Consider the following 16,507-nt stretch of genomic DNA (forward strand, 5'->3'; position numbering starts at 1 on the left):
GATGCCGAGGCCTGTATGTGCCAGTCCTTAATTCCAAACCTGTATGGCAATGGCACAGGACACGGCCAGGGTTCTGGCAACAGATAACCACCCTATTCAATCCCATGGCAAAGGGATAAAACATTAACCTGTTAAAATATTCACTAACACCAGGTGAAGCAAAATGATGCTTCTAGATTTAATCTATTCTGCTTTTTTAAAGAGAAGCCAATTACTTTTAAATACAAAATTGTATACATAGAAAGTATACAATTCTTTTAAAGACCCTTATTTAGGTGTATGTTTTGAAATATGGCAATTCTTTATCAGAAAAAACTTTCTTTCAAAATACAGAAAAATATTCACGTTGAGTCAGCTTAACTAAGACATAGAGTAATCACTGTTGTTAATACTAATCCAACACATTTCCTGTATAATGGCTTTTCTCATCATGTGCTCCTTGAACTACTTGCAGCAGAAGACATTTATTTAGGAAATGCAGATTCTTGGGACCCACCCACATACTAAATCCAGATCTCTAGGCATGGCACCAAGAAATAGGGGTTTGTAACAAGCTCCCAGGCAATACTGATGACTCAGAAGTTTAAGAATTACTGGTCTACAGGGGATGCCTCATTTTTTTGTACCTGCTCGTATCTTGCCGGTACCCTTTTTTTAAGTTGTTCTTTAATAGTCTGGTCCTTGAACAGAACTCCCTGTTTCTTTCTTACAATTAGCATCTTCCTAGAGCTCTGAACTCTCTCAGGTGTGCAATTTCTGTTTCCTGACACGTCCAGATGACCTCCATATTCTCTCCTGCTTAGTCAGGACACATATCTAATTTCTTGCTTCACAATTTCCTTACTTATTCCTCAGCACCCTGTCTCGGGCAGTTTATCAGGACACATATGCCCTACTATCCATTTCACATATTGATTTTTTTCCTCTCTGAATAACTCCATGTATTGAACACTTACAATGTGCCAGGAACCATGCTAAGTTCTTTATTCACTCTTTTAAGTCTTCGCAACAACCCTGTGAAATACATACTATTACTCTTTTCTTTGTACGGTTGAAGTTGACTGGCCCCCAGAAGTTCCGGGGCGGAGGAGGACGAGAATCCCACTCTCCTGCCTTCTGAAGCCCTGCTCCTCATCCTCACTGCATTGCCTCTCAGTCTGGGACTTTTTTGTTCTTATTCAGCAAAACAAGATGATAGAGAATTGATATCTTCTATGGTCCTAACTTTATCCCAACTACTGAATATTTTGCTGTTACTAGAGAGGACTGACACACAGATTCTCTCCTAGCAGAATGAATATTTCAATGAAGATCACATGTTTTATGCAATCTCTTTATTCCATTCTATTATGGTCTGAAATAGTGTGTTTTCTAAAGCCTTTTTCATTTGGGGGCTTTTGTTTTGTATTTGTTGAGAGGAAAACAGTGGAAATCTAATATTCCATTAAAACCAGGCACAATTACAATCTCCCCAAAGCAAAAATGAGAATATAAGAAACATACCTTTGGTCCTTCAGGCCCTGGAAATCCCCTCTGTCCTTGATTTCCTTTGCTCCCTTTCTTTCCTTCATCACCCTGACAGAAATTATAATAAAAATATAGTTGTTCTATTAACAGACCCTCCTTAATGTTATATCATGGCCAGATTCTCAATGAATACCTACTTTAAAGTGATGTTCCCCAAGCCCAGCTCAGTTGCACAGGGTTTGTCGATCTTCCTGAACAGATTGGATGACTTCAGAATTGTTCAGTCTTCATTTATTCAGTATGATTTAGTATTTTCTAAACTCTATGTTCAGTATCTTCCTTTGGGGCCTTTGATTTGACTTTACAGTTTTTTTGCCCCCTTGGTCTATTAACAGATGATTTTTAGACAGTCAGTTTCAGAAAAGAAAGCCATCTATGATTTGTCATGCTGTTTTTCAGCTTCTGTGCTATATCAGTTTTAAAATATAAAATAAGACATTTTAAAAATCCAGCCTTGTTTCTTCCTCAGTGGAGAGTCTAGTTCTTTCTCCCAAAGGAGGCCAATAATTCAGCTGGTAGAAAGATGAGTGAGCATTAACCTGGCGCAGAGCTAGAAATTGCCTAGTGTTCCCCAGCAGGGTTGTGTACACCAATGCTACCCCCAAAGAATTGTATTACCTTCAGCCAGAAGCCTCAGAGAATTCCAGAACTATCCTTACACTAGGGTTCAACTGCAAGGCACCATACCTAAGTTTGTGTCTAGCTCAGCAAAAGAACTCCTCAGGGTTTGTAGCCGAGGCCATTCAATATATATGACATAAATGATTATACCACAGTTTTCCAGTTTTCAAACCTCAGCATGCATCAGAATCACCTGGAGATTGCTGGGCCCCACATCCAGAGTTTCTGATTTAATAGGTCTGGATTGGGGTCCAATAATTTCCATTTCTGACAGCAGCATCAGGTGCTGCTCTTTCAGGGACTGCACCTTGAGAACCACTGGACTCTACCAAGGTCATCGGCAATGCAGACACTTCACTAAGAAGAAAAGGTGACCTGTAGAATCCACAGACATGCAAAGAACTCCCTAATACGCATACTAATCGAGAGTAGTGACACAGGTAATTTTAAAAAAACCTGTTGAATGTCCAAATATTGAATATAACTTATTGTATCATTATTAATGCCAACAGAAGTGAAATCTACCCACAACTATTTATTTTCTCCCGTTAACTACCAAATTGAACTTATTGACCTAAATCATCCCAGAGGCAACAGTAAGAATCCAACTATTATTACAAAGTGCCGACACTGAACCATAACATACCTTGGATATGTAACATATTCCTACCACTCTTCTCCAATAGCCTTCCGTAAGCGCCGAATCACCTGAAAGCCACAAATCCAGTCAATGCATATTCTCCTTGCTCTGCTGGTCTATTTGACACCACCCATTGCTTTCCTCTTGAAACCCTTTCTCCTTGGTTTCTCTAACATGGTACTACTACACATTCTGCCTATCTTCATGCTGTTCTGAATGCTCTTTCTCCAGCTACTATAAAATGTGGGATTCAAACCTCAGCTCTCTTTCTCAGAGCTATCATTCATTCCCACAGCTTCAGTTATAACTCCAAGGGTCTCTTTTCCAAAAGTATATTCAAGAAAATGTTAGTTCTCATGAATGTTAATAGGCAATCATTTCTAAAAGTATTTTTTGCATCATGTTGAAAAGGGATTCTCTGTTCATGTTTTTACTCCCTGCTTCTCACCCCACCAAAAATAGATCTCAGAGTCTGGTTAGTCAATTATTTAAAATGTTTGAAATTCTACAAATATATTTATATTTCAGTTTTTCACATTTAAGGTTAACAACTCAGTTTTAGCCAATATTTTCACAAAGCATAGACATCTAAGCTATCAATTACTATTTTTAATAGAATTATAAACAGAACACTAATAAGTATATGGATTTTATTTTTACTTTACTCATATATAATTCTTCAGAATCTTTATATGGTCATTGATGACCGCACATAAGAAATGCAGGAACATCTGACACCTTAGAGGCTATAGATAATGTCATCACTAATGGTCTTATTGATGAATTTGGATATTCTCATCTTGACATATAAAGATGTTATTCAACTAGCATTTCTACAATGTATAAAATAAATGTATTCCATGTTGTGAAAGTACCACTTAATAAGGTTATATTTCTTATTACTCTGTGAGATTGTATAAATATTTGAAAAAAAATTTATGGACTTTGACATCTCACTGATGTATCTCAAGTCTTCTTTTCCCTTACTATGTGTTTTTTAAATGTCAGTCTGGCTGTTTATTAAGAAAATGTGTTGAACTCTTCCTGTAAGCTGGGACTTAATGACAGATGTTAGGAAAATGAAAATGAATAAAACATACTTGCTGTCTTATAAAAGTTCAAAAGCTGGTATCCATAATTTTAAGCCAGAAGTAAACACCTTTGACATAGCAAGAATAACATCAAATTTCTCCTAAGATGGCTCCTTAGTATCAGGACCAGAACTCAGGCAGTCTGCTTCCCTTCCCCTACCACTGTCAATTCCATACCTTGAGGCCAGGTTGTCCTTTTCCAGGTTGTCCTTCAGGGCCTCTTGCTCCTGGAAGCCCCGCTTCTCCCTAGAGAAAATGGCACTGATGTCTTAGCCGACCCTCCATAGACAGTATGTACACACCCACCTTGTCTCTTCTTACAGCCCGCAGAGTCTCTGCTGCAATCCTCCAATATAGACCAGACCTTCACTCTAGTCTCAAAATTAAGTTGGAAGTTTACCAACTTGAATAAATTAATATCAAACTCCAGTTTAGCTCAGAGCAGCTGAAATATCATGAAAAAGTCCAGTTTCCCAGCCAATTGCCAAAGCAATAAGCTCACTTTCTTTTGGCTCCTCATTCAGATTTGGTGGTTTGTTTTTTAAAAAAACAAGAAGGACCTTCAGCCTTTCCATCTGCTGTTTTCCACTACTTGTATTGAAAAATGAGTATTTCAAATGTCAACTCAAAATACTTCAGGAAATCTTTAGAGTCACCTTACTTCCTGAACGCATTTACAGACTCTCCTTTTGGAGGGGAAAGAAAAAAGTGTTTTTCTGTAAGTTTAAATAAAAGTGCTTTCTAGGAATCCCAAAGGGACTAGGTCACTGGAGGATACCATGGCCAAAATACCAGAGAGAAGGCAGAGGGTGTGAGATACTACTCAGGCTTTGAATTGGCGCTCTTTTATCTGAACTAAGAGAAAAAGGAAATTAAGAGTTGTGGGATTTTTTTTTTTTCCTTGAAAAGACTAAGTTTGTCTTGAATGGTTTAATTTGAGCTTCTGCAGGACCAAGATATAGTGTGGTTCAATAGTTTTACACCAATAATATGAAAAGCAGTGTTACCTTCTTCCCTGTAGCTCCATCTTCTCACGGTACTCCTGGCTGTCCTGAGAGCCCTGTTGAGCCTGGCTCCCCCGGGTGGATGAGCAAAGATTTTTATCTCCCAGAAGTTCATATTTATCATGGAACTCCCCTCTGAGGTACTCGAAATTGGTTCCATCTTGTAATACCTGAGAAAAGCCTATGAGCAGGGAAATCTGAATAGTAATTAATAGTCATTAAACTATTTGGCCTCGGGCAAGTTCCTTAACCTCTCTGGGTCTCAGTTTTGGGTCTTGTTGTTTGTTATGGGTTAAATTGTGACCAGCCCCCTCCCCCAAAAGATATGTTGAAGTCTTAACCCTTGGCACCTGTGAATGGACCTTATTTTGTAATCAAGTTAAGAGGTAATCAAGTTAAGATGAGGTAACTAGGGTGGGTCCTAATCCAATGTGAGTGGTGTCCTTATAAGAGGAAAACATAATGTGAAGACAGGCACATATGGAGAACCCCACGTGAAAACAGAAGCCAAGATTAGAGTGATGTAGCTGTAAGCCAAGGAATTCCAAGGATTGGCCGCCACCAGAGGCCAAGAGGCAAGGAAAGATTCCCTATAGGTTTTGGAGGAAGTATGGCCCTGCAGACACCTTGATTTTTTACTTCTAGCCTCCAGAACTGTGAGACAATAAATTTCTATTATGTTAAGCCACAGTTTGTGGTAATTTGTGACAGCAATCCTGAAAAAAAACATATAAAAATGAAATGAAAACATTGGGACCCAAACATTGCTTCCAACTCTAATATTGAATCATTCTACTCACTTTCCAGTTAATTTGTGATTAAGAACAAGTCCTTTAAAATGTTCAGAGAAAACACATGCTACTTTTAAACAGTATACAAGTGTCCTTACTGCATTTATTAAGAGCAAAAAATATTGAAAATAATTGAAAGTCATTTCAGCTAAATTATAAAAACTAGTGAAAAAAAGCACAGTGAACCTAAAAATAAATAGAAGGATATAATAAAGATGACAGCAGAAAATAATAAACTTGCAAGCAAAAAGCAAGAGTAACAAAATTAAAAGGTAATACTTAAAAATACTAAGAAAATAAACTTCTAGCAGTAATGATTAATATTAAAAAAGAAAAGTCATAAAAAACAGTATTAGGAATGAAAGGTGAATATAATTATATACATAGTAACATTTTTTTTGATCATAGAAAATTTCTGTGACAATTTCAAATATATTGGAAACATTAATAAATGGATAATCTTCAAGAAAAATATAAATTACATAAATGACATAAGAAGGAATGAACAAGCTAAATAAACCAATGCCATTAAAGAAATTGAATCAGTAATTGCAAGTCTGGAACTTCCTCTCCCTCCAAGGTCACAGACTTAGTTGGTTTTACAGTCAAACCTTACCAAATTTTTAAACCTCTGAAGAAGAGATATTCCCTCTCTTATACAAATAGTTCTGAAAAATAGAAAAAGAGGGAAGTCTACCCAGTTTACTTTATGAGGCTAATAAAACTTTGATTTAAAAAGTCATACAAGAAGATAAGAAAACAAAATCACAGACCAGTCTACCTAAGAAAAAGGATGCAACTTAAGGTTCTCGTCAAAATGGAGCAGTAGGGACTAGATTTAATTTCCCACCTGATGCAACTAAAAAAGCAGACAAAATGTATGAAACAATGACTTTCAAGACATTAGACACTAAGTAATGAAGGATAATAATTCCTGAGGGGAAACAAAATAGGTGAAAATTACAATTTCCCAAGTTTACTGTTTGGGTAAAGTTCCCAGGCCATGGTGCAGGGAGAGAGAACCCAGGGAAAGTTCAGAAGTCTTTCTAATTTAAGGAGACAAAGGTAGGAGTCTGGGTAAGCCAAGGTATCACAAATTCACACAATAGATTACCAGAGAGGAAGGAGTGCCACGGAGAGAACTATGAAGATCTGCTGAGCGTCCACCTCGAGTATTTAGGTGAATACTGTTCAGCACAGAGTGAAGAAACTACCCAAGGCCAAGAAAACAACCAGTTTAAAGGATCAGAGAGAACTGACAGCAGGAGAGATACAGCGCCTGCTCCCAGTGGCAAGAAAGAAAACTTCACAGTGCTGAGGGCATAGATTAGAGTTCTAAAAAGGGTCATGCCTCAGTAGTGGGGAAAAATTAACCCCAGACTAAAATGCTGCTTTTGTCCTACCTAATAAAGCTTAAAAGCAAGACCAGAAGTCTCAAACTGTTTTCAAGTAGTATAGAAGCATCTAAGAACAAAGCTCAAAAATATTTATAGGAATACAAAAATATCTAACACCTAAAAAGGTATGATTCACAATATTTGGCAGCTAATCAAAAATGATCAGGGATTAAAGAAAGCTGCAAAAACCTGACACAGAAAATGACACAGGTGATAGAATTCGTATATAAGAACATTAAAACAGTTATTATACTGCATTCCATATATTCAAGAAACTAAAGGAAAGTTAAAACTTGTTAAATAGAGATATGAAAGATATAGAAGGACATAAATTGAACTGCTAGAGTTGAAAATTGCAAAGTATGAGATAAAAATACACTGGGTAGAATTAAAAGCAGATTAGACATCACAGAAGAAAAGATAAACAATCTGAAAGATAGAGCAATAAACTCTATTCAAAATGAAACACACAGAGAAAAGAGACAATAAGAATGAGCAGAGCATCTGTGAACTGTGAGAAAACTCCAAGCATTTAAATTTAAGTGGGAATTTACTGGGTGAAGGCTGAGGGTGGGAAATATTTCAAGATATGCTAACCTAATATTTTCAAAATTTGATGAAATCAGTAACTCATAGATCTGAGAAGATCAATGAAACCCAAACATAAGAAATATGAAGAAAACTGAACTAAGGCACATTATAATCACATGGCTGAAAACCAGTGATAGAAAAATCTCAAAAGTAGCCAGAGAAAAGAGACATTATGTAGTGAAACAAATGTATAGATCACAACAGATTTCTCATCAGAAATAGTGCGAGAAGACAGTGGACCAACATCATGAAAGTACTGGGAAAAAAAAAGGAAGAGCCATTAATCTAGAATTCCATACTCAGTGAAAATGTAGACAGAATGCAGACTCTTTTGGACACCAATTTGGCAGTTTCTTGAAAAGCTAAATACTTATCGTATGACCCAGCCATTTCACTCCTAGGTATTTACTCAAGAAAAATGTAAAACATATGTCTATACAAAGACGTGTACATAAATGTTCATAAGAGCTTTATTTGTAATATTCAAAAGCTGGAGAAAACCAAACTTTCCATTAACAGATGAAGAGATGAACAAATAGTGGTATATCCATACAATGGAATTCTATTTAGCAATAAATAATAACAAACTATTCATACATGTTAAACATAGATTTCAGGGACTTCCCTGGTGGTTAAGAATCCGCCTGCCAATGCAAGGACACGGGTTCGAGCCCTGGTCTGGGAAGATCCTACATGCCGCGGAGCAACTAAGCCCGTGAGCCACAACTACTGAGCCTGTGCTCTAGAGCCCGTGAGCCACAACTACTGAGCCCACGTGCCACAACTACTGAAGCCCACGCACCTAGAGCCCATGCTCCACAACAAGAGAAGCCACTGCAATGAGCAGCCTGCGCACTACAACGAAGAGTAGCCCCCGCTCGCCGCAACTAGAGAAAGCCTGCGCGCAGCAACGAAGACCCAGTGCGGCCATAAATAAATAAATAAATAAATTTATATTTTTAAAAAAAAAAAACCTACAGCAAATGTCACACTTAAAAGTGAAATTTTAGGAGCATTTCCTCTGAAGTCACTTCCTTTAAACATTGCACTGGAGACCCTAGCAGTGTAAAATGATAAAAAGTGAATAAGAAAAAGAACTAAAAAGGAAGAGGCAAAACTGTTTTTATTTTCAGACAGTATGCTTATGTACACAGGGAGTAGAAAAGCAAGAGACTTTACAAACAATTAGAAATAAGAGATTTTATCAGCTGGCTGGCTACAAAAATCAATATACCAAAACAAAACAAGACAATAACAATAACAAAACAATACTTTTCCTATACACCCGTTATAGTTAATTGGAAGGTACAGAAAAAAAAAACTCACAATTGCAAAAATTTCTCCAAGGTACCTTTTTAACTAAAAAAGTAGAAGATCTTTATGGATAAAATGACAAATATTTTCCTAAAAAAGAGAGGTTTACTCTGTGGTTTGAAAGACTCAATATTTAATCCAAAGATTCAATGCAATTTCAAAAACTCCAACAGGATATTTGTCAAATTTGACAAGCCAATTCTAAAATGTATATGTTAGAATTAAGAATAACCAGGGAAGAAGATGAGAGTATTTTCTCTGTGGATGATAAAACATTATAAATCTATCATAATCAAGACAGAGAGGTAATAGCACTGAGAGATATAAATAGACAAACGGAGCAGAATAGAGAGCTCAGGCACTGATCCTCACAAATATAGAAATTTGATATATGACATAGGAGGTATTACAAATCAGTGTGGCAAAGATGGGCTATTTAATAACTGATGCTGGGATATTTGGTTATCCATATGGGGAAAAAATAGACTCCCTACATTGACCAATCCACAAAAATAAATTCCAAGTGTATTAAAGACCTAAATTTAAAAAAGTAAAACACCAAATTTTTCAGAAGAAAATACATAAGAATATATTATGACTTTGGAGTCAAGAAATGTTTTAAAATAATATTCCAAAAGCCCAAACCATAAAGGGATAAAAACACATCAAAATCTAAAACTTCTATTGTATATGCTGAAAAGTACTCTAAGTGAAAAACACAAGCCATAGCCTAAGAGATTTGCAACCCAAATAACAAAGGACTATTATCCAGATATATAAAGAGCTATTAATGAATAAGAAAGGAACACCCAACATCAAAAAAAAAAAAAAAATCAGTATCTACAGGAATTTATAAAAGAGAAAAACCGAGGTCCATTAAGCACACAAAAACTGTTCAGTTAGTTATAAAGGAATAAAAACTGAACCAATGAGATGTATTTTTACACACTTCATACTGGCAAGAATGTAGAGAAAAGAGCATTTTCACCTGTTGCTGGAAGGAGGGTAATCTGGTCCAAACATTTTGCCCATTGTTTATTTTGGGCAGGATTTTCACAGTATCAAAATTGAAAAGTTGTGTACTCTGTGATCTTCCAATCCTGCTAATGAGAGAAACTTGTATCCTTTCAAAAGAGAAAGCCCAGAGAATGTTTATGGCAGCATTGTTGGCAAATGCACAAAATGGAAAGCAATTTAAATGTCCATCTAGAGGAAAACACAGGGCTTCCCTGGTGGCACAGTGGTTGAGAATCTGCCTGCTAATGCAGGGGACACGGGTTCGAGCCCTGGTCTGGGAAGATCCCACATGCCGCGGAGCAACTAGGCCCGTGAGCCACAACTACTGAGCCTGCGCGTCTGGAGCTTGTGCTCCGCAACAAGAGAGGCCGCGACAGTGAGAGGCCCACGCACCGTGATGAAGAGCCACCCCCGCTCGCCGCAACTAGAGAAAGCCCTCGCACAGAAATGAAGACACAACACAGCCAAAAATAAATAAATAAATAAATAAAAATTTAAAAAAAAAAAAAAAAAAAGAGGAAAACAAATTTTAAATGAGGTATTCTCATACAATATAGTATCATAAAATAATTAAACTGAATGAATTAAAGGCATATAAAAATACAAATAACTAAGGCTGAGTATAAATATATAGCAGAATGATATATTATGTAAAGTTCAAGAATACAAAAAAAGCAATATATGGCTTATGCATAAAAACATATGGGAAAATTATAAAAACTTTGAAAGAATGATAAACACCAAATTCATGATAATGATTACATCTGGGGAGGGGAGGGAGGGCAATAGGATTGGGGAGCACAGGCAGAGGCCTTCAGCTATATCTGTAATGCTTCTTCTTAAAAAAATTCTAGAATACATGCTGCAAAATGTTGATATTTGATAAAGCTGGGTTGTGGAATACATGGGTGCTCTTTGTTATTCTCTATAGTAGTGAGTATATTTTAAGTATTTCATTGTTTAAAATGAGAGAAGCTTAAGATTATATATCCATCTAGTGCAAGACTGGGATTTGAACTTAGGTAGTCTAACTGCCTAGTAGCCTTGTTACTCTATATGGCCTCTCTGAAATTGGCATTAGATGACATAATATGTATATATACATATATATATACTATAGACATGTATAGATATAAATATAGTATGTATATGTATATACACACATATATGTACTTAGCATATTTAGTACTTAGCACATTGTGTGACACATCAAAATCATTCAATAAGTGGCAGCTATGATCACTGTATTAGTACATTTTGTGTCTCTTGCAATTATATGTTTATATCTATGTAAAATGTATATTTGTTTTAGACCTGTGTCTTACATATTCTTCTAATACCCACATTCTCATAAGAATCATGTCAATGACAGCAGAACAATGATGGATTTTAATCCTCAGCATGACTTGCCAGATTCTATATGCCTTCAGGATGAGTTATAGAAATTGTGAAGGGTAAAACAGGATTCATTTATTTATTCGACAGCACTTATTGAGTACCTATTTTGTCCCCCAAACTGAGGATTCAGTAACAAAGAAGAAAAAAAGGAAACAAAATCCCTGCCCCAGTGGAGTAGCACTGTCCAATAGAATATAAAGCAAGCCATATATGTAATTATATTATTAACAGCCACATTTACAACATTAGAAGAAATGGATAAGTACAATTCTAATAATATATTTTACTTACTCTAATACAACTGAAATTTTGCCATTTCAATATGTAATCGATATACAAATGTATTAATCATATAGTTTACATTCTTTTTTTTTGTACCAGGCTTTGTAATCCAGAGTGTATAGTACATTTATAGCACACCTCAGTTCATACCAGCCACATGTCAAGTATTCAGTAACTACTTGTGGCTAGCGGCTGCAATACTGGGCAGTGCGTTTCTAGAGGGTGTAGTAAGATGAAAAGTAATTCAAAAAACATGCAAGTTGAGGTCAGTGGTAAAAAGCAAGGGAAACGAACAGTGTGCTTTTAAATAACCGTCTGGGGTAACAGTAGTGGGGTGGACATACTTTATATTTAGGAAATGAATTTTGAGGAAGTAACTTTTGAGCTGAGATCTGAAGGATGAGAAGGAGCCAGCCACGAAACAAAAGAAGAGAAGTAAACTTTACTGAAATTCTCCTATGCTTTTATAATATGGCAGGCAATAATGTTCTTAAAGAATCACTCTGTGCCGAAAGAGGACCTCTAATGCTAATAAATAAAAATATAAATAGTCATCACTAAAATAAACTAAGATTTTGGTTTTTCTTAAACAATACGAGTTAAGCATCAGACTCTTTTCTGATGAAATAACAGATGATACATACATGATCTGTATTACATTTGGATATAAATGAAACTACATAATATTACATAAATGCTTCCAAGCAGCTTAGACAACTCACCTTTGGACCTTGCACTCCAAGTCCCAATGGTCCTCTAGGATCTGTAGGTCTTATCTGGCCTACTTCTCCCTAATGAGGTAAGAGTATTTGAAGAGTATTTGAATATAGCAGCAAAATAAAAATAATATATACCTACCTTTGATCTCCTAAGAGCAAAACATATCAGCAAAATAAGATAAAACTGAGTTTCATATGCTCTATTCACATATGTGTGTGTATATGTGCATGTATCTATTCAAATATAAATATATTTCAGGCAAATATATATATATATATTTGGAAAAGATAGGCAGTTATATTCCAGAGCAACTAGAATTGACACATGAGAAGCCAAGGTTACTGCTGATCAAAAGCGGTATCATAACCAGAGAGAACAACCTGAGCTTTCACCATTGAGCTCAAATCAGAAATCTCAAGGACAGTAACTGTATTCTACGGAGCTACTTCTCACATAGGACTCTCGAAGGAATCTACGGAAAGGGAGGTACTTTCAGAGGAGTATTTATTTAATAATGATCAGTGATTCTTTGAAGCAACATTAAGGACAGCTGGTTAAATAATAAGTGTCATGCCTCTCCCCAAGGGATAAATAATAGTTCTAATTTAGGTAATTTGCTTCCAAGTTCATAGAAAAATTTTTATTTGCTAGGTTATTTCTGACTCCATATCTTTATTTTTTTATTTTTAGAAATTTATTTATTTCTTTATTTTTGGCTGCATTGGGTCTTTGTTGCTGCGCGCAGGCTTTCTCTAGTTGCGGCGAGCAGGGGCTACTCTTCGTTGCAGTGTGCGGGCTTCTCATTGAGGTGGCTTCTCTTGTTGTGGAGCATGGGCTCTAGGTGCGTGGGCTTCAGTAGTTGTGGCACACAGGCTCAGTAGTTGTGGCTCGCGGGCTCTAGAGCACAGGCTTAGTAGTTGTGGCGCACAGGCTTAGTTGCTCCGCGGCATGTGGGATCTTCCCAGACCAGGGCTCGAACCCGTGTCCCCTGCATTGGCAGGCGGATTCTCAACCACTGCGCCACCAGGGAAGCCCCTGACTCCATGTCTTTAACTAAACGTTTTGGTTGTTGGACCTACTGTGGGACTGTTAGTGAGAATGAAAACTAGCCAGCCCACAGGTAGCCTCTACTGATATTACTGCTTGAGTTTCTAGAACAGGATCTCACAAGTAAAAGTAATAAAAACAATAAACTAAGACGGTGTCCGCCACCTTGGTAGCCACTGGTCTGTGCCTGTGGATTTGAAACTGAGTCCCCATAAAATTGAGTTCCTCTGTTGAGTTTGTGATTAACCTCTCTATCCAAAACTTTATTCCATTTCTTGTCTGCCCTGTTCCCCTTAGGATTGAATAGTATAAAAGCAAAAGGGGGATTGAAATCGAGCAGGACCCTGTGGGGCCCTCCCAGGTACAAAAGCCCCTCCATTTCCCCCATTTCTTGTTTGTAGAAAACGGCTTTAATTTCCTGGGCCTTCCCTGAGTTCTAAGGAGCAGGCACAAGCAGTTACTAATTAGTGAAACGAAGGAATGCAAAAACAAAGGAAGGGGGGTTAAACAAAAAAAGTAATGACAATAGTTCAGCGATAAAACAGAGTACTAGTTCCTCCATAAGGGACAGACATAACCATCTGATGAATATCCCTGAGTTGTTCTTCAGGAACTAAGATCCCCCTCCACCGCCTGCCTCTTGTTTATAGAAGCTTGGCATCTCTGACTCCATATTGTACCTACCTGTTCTGCTGCTTTAACCTCTGAGTCATAAGCCTCTGCTCAGCCCTGCATGTAGACATGTTAATCACTAAAGGGACTCAGGTTAAGATTTGTGCAAACAGTCCCTTACTCGAAACTTACCTCCCATGAGGAGATAAGGAAGTATGAACAAAAACAACGAGTGTCTTATCAAGATTTATAGGAACATCAGGGACAGACTCAGGTCAACTGAGGTCAACTAACCAAGAACAAAATGTTTTCACAACCCTCCTCGGACCCTTGCTGGCGCCCAGATATCTGTGGTCGCCCTTCTCTTCTTGATCTTAACTCCCTCCTGCTTCCCCCTTCCCTAGCATAAAAGAAACTTGATTTCCACCCCAAATTAAGATGGTTCTTTAGAACATTAGTATGCCATCTTCTTGGTTTGCTGGCTTTCCGAATGAAGTTGCTTTTCCTCTCCCCAACACTGTGTCTCTCGACTTATTGGCCTGTAGTGCAGCAAGTGGTATGAGCTTGGACTCGGCTGCAGATTCAACCAATCTTGGATGAAAAATATTCAAGGGAAAATATTCCAAAAATATCCAAAAGAAAGACCTGAATTTGCTGCATGCTGGCAAATATTTACATAGCATTTACATTGTATTTGGTATTAGCAGTTATCTAGAGATGATTTTTAAAATACAGGAGGATGTGAGTAGGTTATATGCAAATCCTACACCATTTATATAAAGGACTTGAGGATCCTCGGCTTTTGGTATAGGGAAGGGGTGGGAGTGCTGGAATCAACCTTCCAGCAGATACTGAGGGATGAATGTGAAAGCTTCTCAGAGCATAAAGAATACATATAACATTTTCTAAACCATTAGGAATACTAGTACATTTTGCATTAAATAGAGATCTCTCATTTTTAAGTTCATTTCCTCTGCTGCCTTCCAAATGCACTGGCCACTGACCAGAAAACAACAATCAGAATATAGATAGATTAAACTCTTCTCTCATTTAGAAAGTTACCTTGGGACCAGGTGAGCCTTGTCCTGGGGGCCCTTGTGGACCAGGTGGACCAATAGGACCTTGGATTCCCTTTAAAATGAAAATTTTAAAAATAGTATTAGTGAAATTAAGAAGAAATTTAAATAAGAGTAGTTTCAAATCCTCTAAAGTAAAAGTTTAGTTCACATCCCATAATTGATTACTTATACTCCATTAATACTTGTTGAATGGGTGGCAGAGGCTGCTAGTAGAACCATAATATGCATTCTACCATTTTTCCATAGTAAGAGAATTTTTAACTGACCTGCATGGCTGCCTAAAATAAAGACCATATTTCCTAACCCCTGTTGCAGCCAGGTGAACTGGATGCTGGCCAATGGGATGTGAATGAAGTGATTTGGGCAATTTCTGGTTCATGCTAAAGGAAGGATATGCCTTCTCTTTCCTTGTTCCCCCTCCCCCTTGCTGAAGTGAAGACATAGTTGCTATCCTGGATTATGTGGATGAGGAAAGCACCCTTGGAATGTCAGACTAACAAGAATGAAGAAACCTGAGACTCTGAAGTCCCTGACAAACGGAGCCAACACACCAGCTTGGAGTTTTAAATAAGAGAAATAAAAATTCCGTCTTATTAACCTATTTCACCTCAGTCCCATGCAGGCAAACCTATATCCTAGCTGTACCAAGCAATATCTATCAGGATGTGAAATTGAAAATTTGACCTAGGCTCTAAGAAGCGATAGCCTGCAAACACCAAACTGAAGAACGGTCTAATACTTGACTCTCATTCACATTGTGGGTATAAAAAGGGAGAAGAGACAGGATGTAATAAGGTCTTCTTTGGAGAAAATAGTCTCATAAAGTGTTTTCCTTGGAGAAAATGGAAGGGGTTTGGCTTGCTTCTCTCTTCACCACATTCTAGACAGGGAACATTAATGAAATGACTTGGAGACCTTGATTTTTATTTTTGGAACACAGTGGACCAGTGTCTGACTCATGCCTGAGAAAGTTAAAATGGGCTGTGATAGCCAGCAGAGGGCTGGGGTGGGATCAGCCTGTGCATCCAGAGTTTGTCAGTGCAAAGGACACACGAGTTTTTTTTCTGTGGCCCAGATGTACTCTAGATGCCTGGAGTTGACCTGGAACTGCTTTGAATCCTGTCCAAGAGGACCTAGAAGAGTAATGGAACTCCAACAGAGAGAGTCAGTATAGAGTAAAGCCCCGGAAAAGCAGAGGCTGATGGGGAGAAACAGCTGGAGGGAAAGAGTCCTTCATCCATGTCCCAGGAGGGCCAGTCGCAGGGGCAGTGCAGGAGCCCCACCAGGAAGAGTGTCAGCATCAAACATCTGCCAAGACCAGAGGACCCAAAGCCATCTGACAATAGACCAGCCAAGAAAGAACCTCCATGCCTCTC

General features: G+C 37.7%; 1 protein-coding gene across 1 annotated transcript in view; it reads right to left on the reverse strand.

Moving 5' to 3' along the window:
• The window catches only part of COL28A1 (collagen type XXVIII alpha 1 chain), a 153,940-nt gene that overhangs the window by 79,043 nt on the left and 58,390 nt on the right, over positions 1-16,507 (reverse strand). The window contains 5 exon segments of the mRNA XM_059932803.1: positions 1,504-1,575; positions 4,057-4,125; positions 4,887-4,959; positions 12,397-12,464; positions 15,115-15,183. Of these exon segments, the coding sequence (XP_059788786.1) occupies positions 1,504-1,575; positions 4,057-4,125; positions 4,887-4,959; positions 12,397-12,464; positions 15,115-15,183 (351 nt within the window).

The sequence above is a fragment of the Balaenoptera ricei genome, chromosome 9 (genome assembly GCF_028023285.1).
Source record: "Balaenoptera ricei isolate mBalRic1 chromosome 9, mBalRic1.hap2, whole genome shotgun sequence".
In the NCBI taxonomy this organism is placed as follows: domain Eukaryota; kingdom Metazoa; phylum Chordata; class Mammalia; order Artiodactyla; family Balaenopteridae; genus Balaenoptera; species Balaenoptera ricei.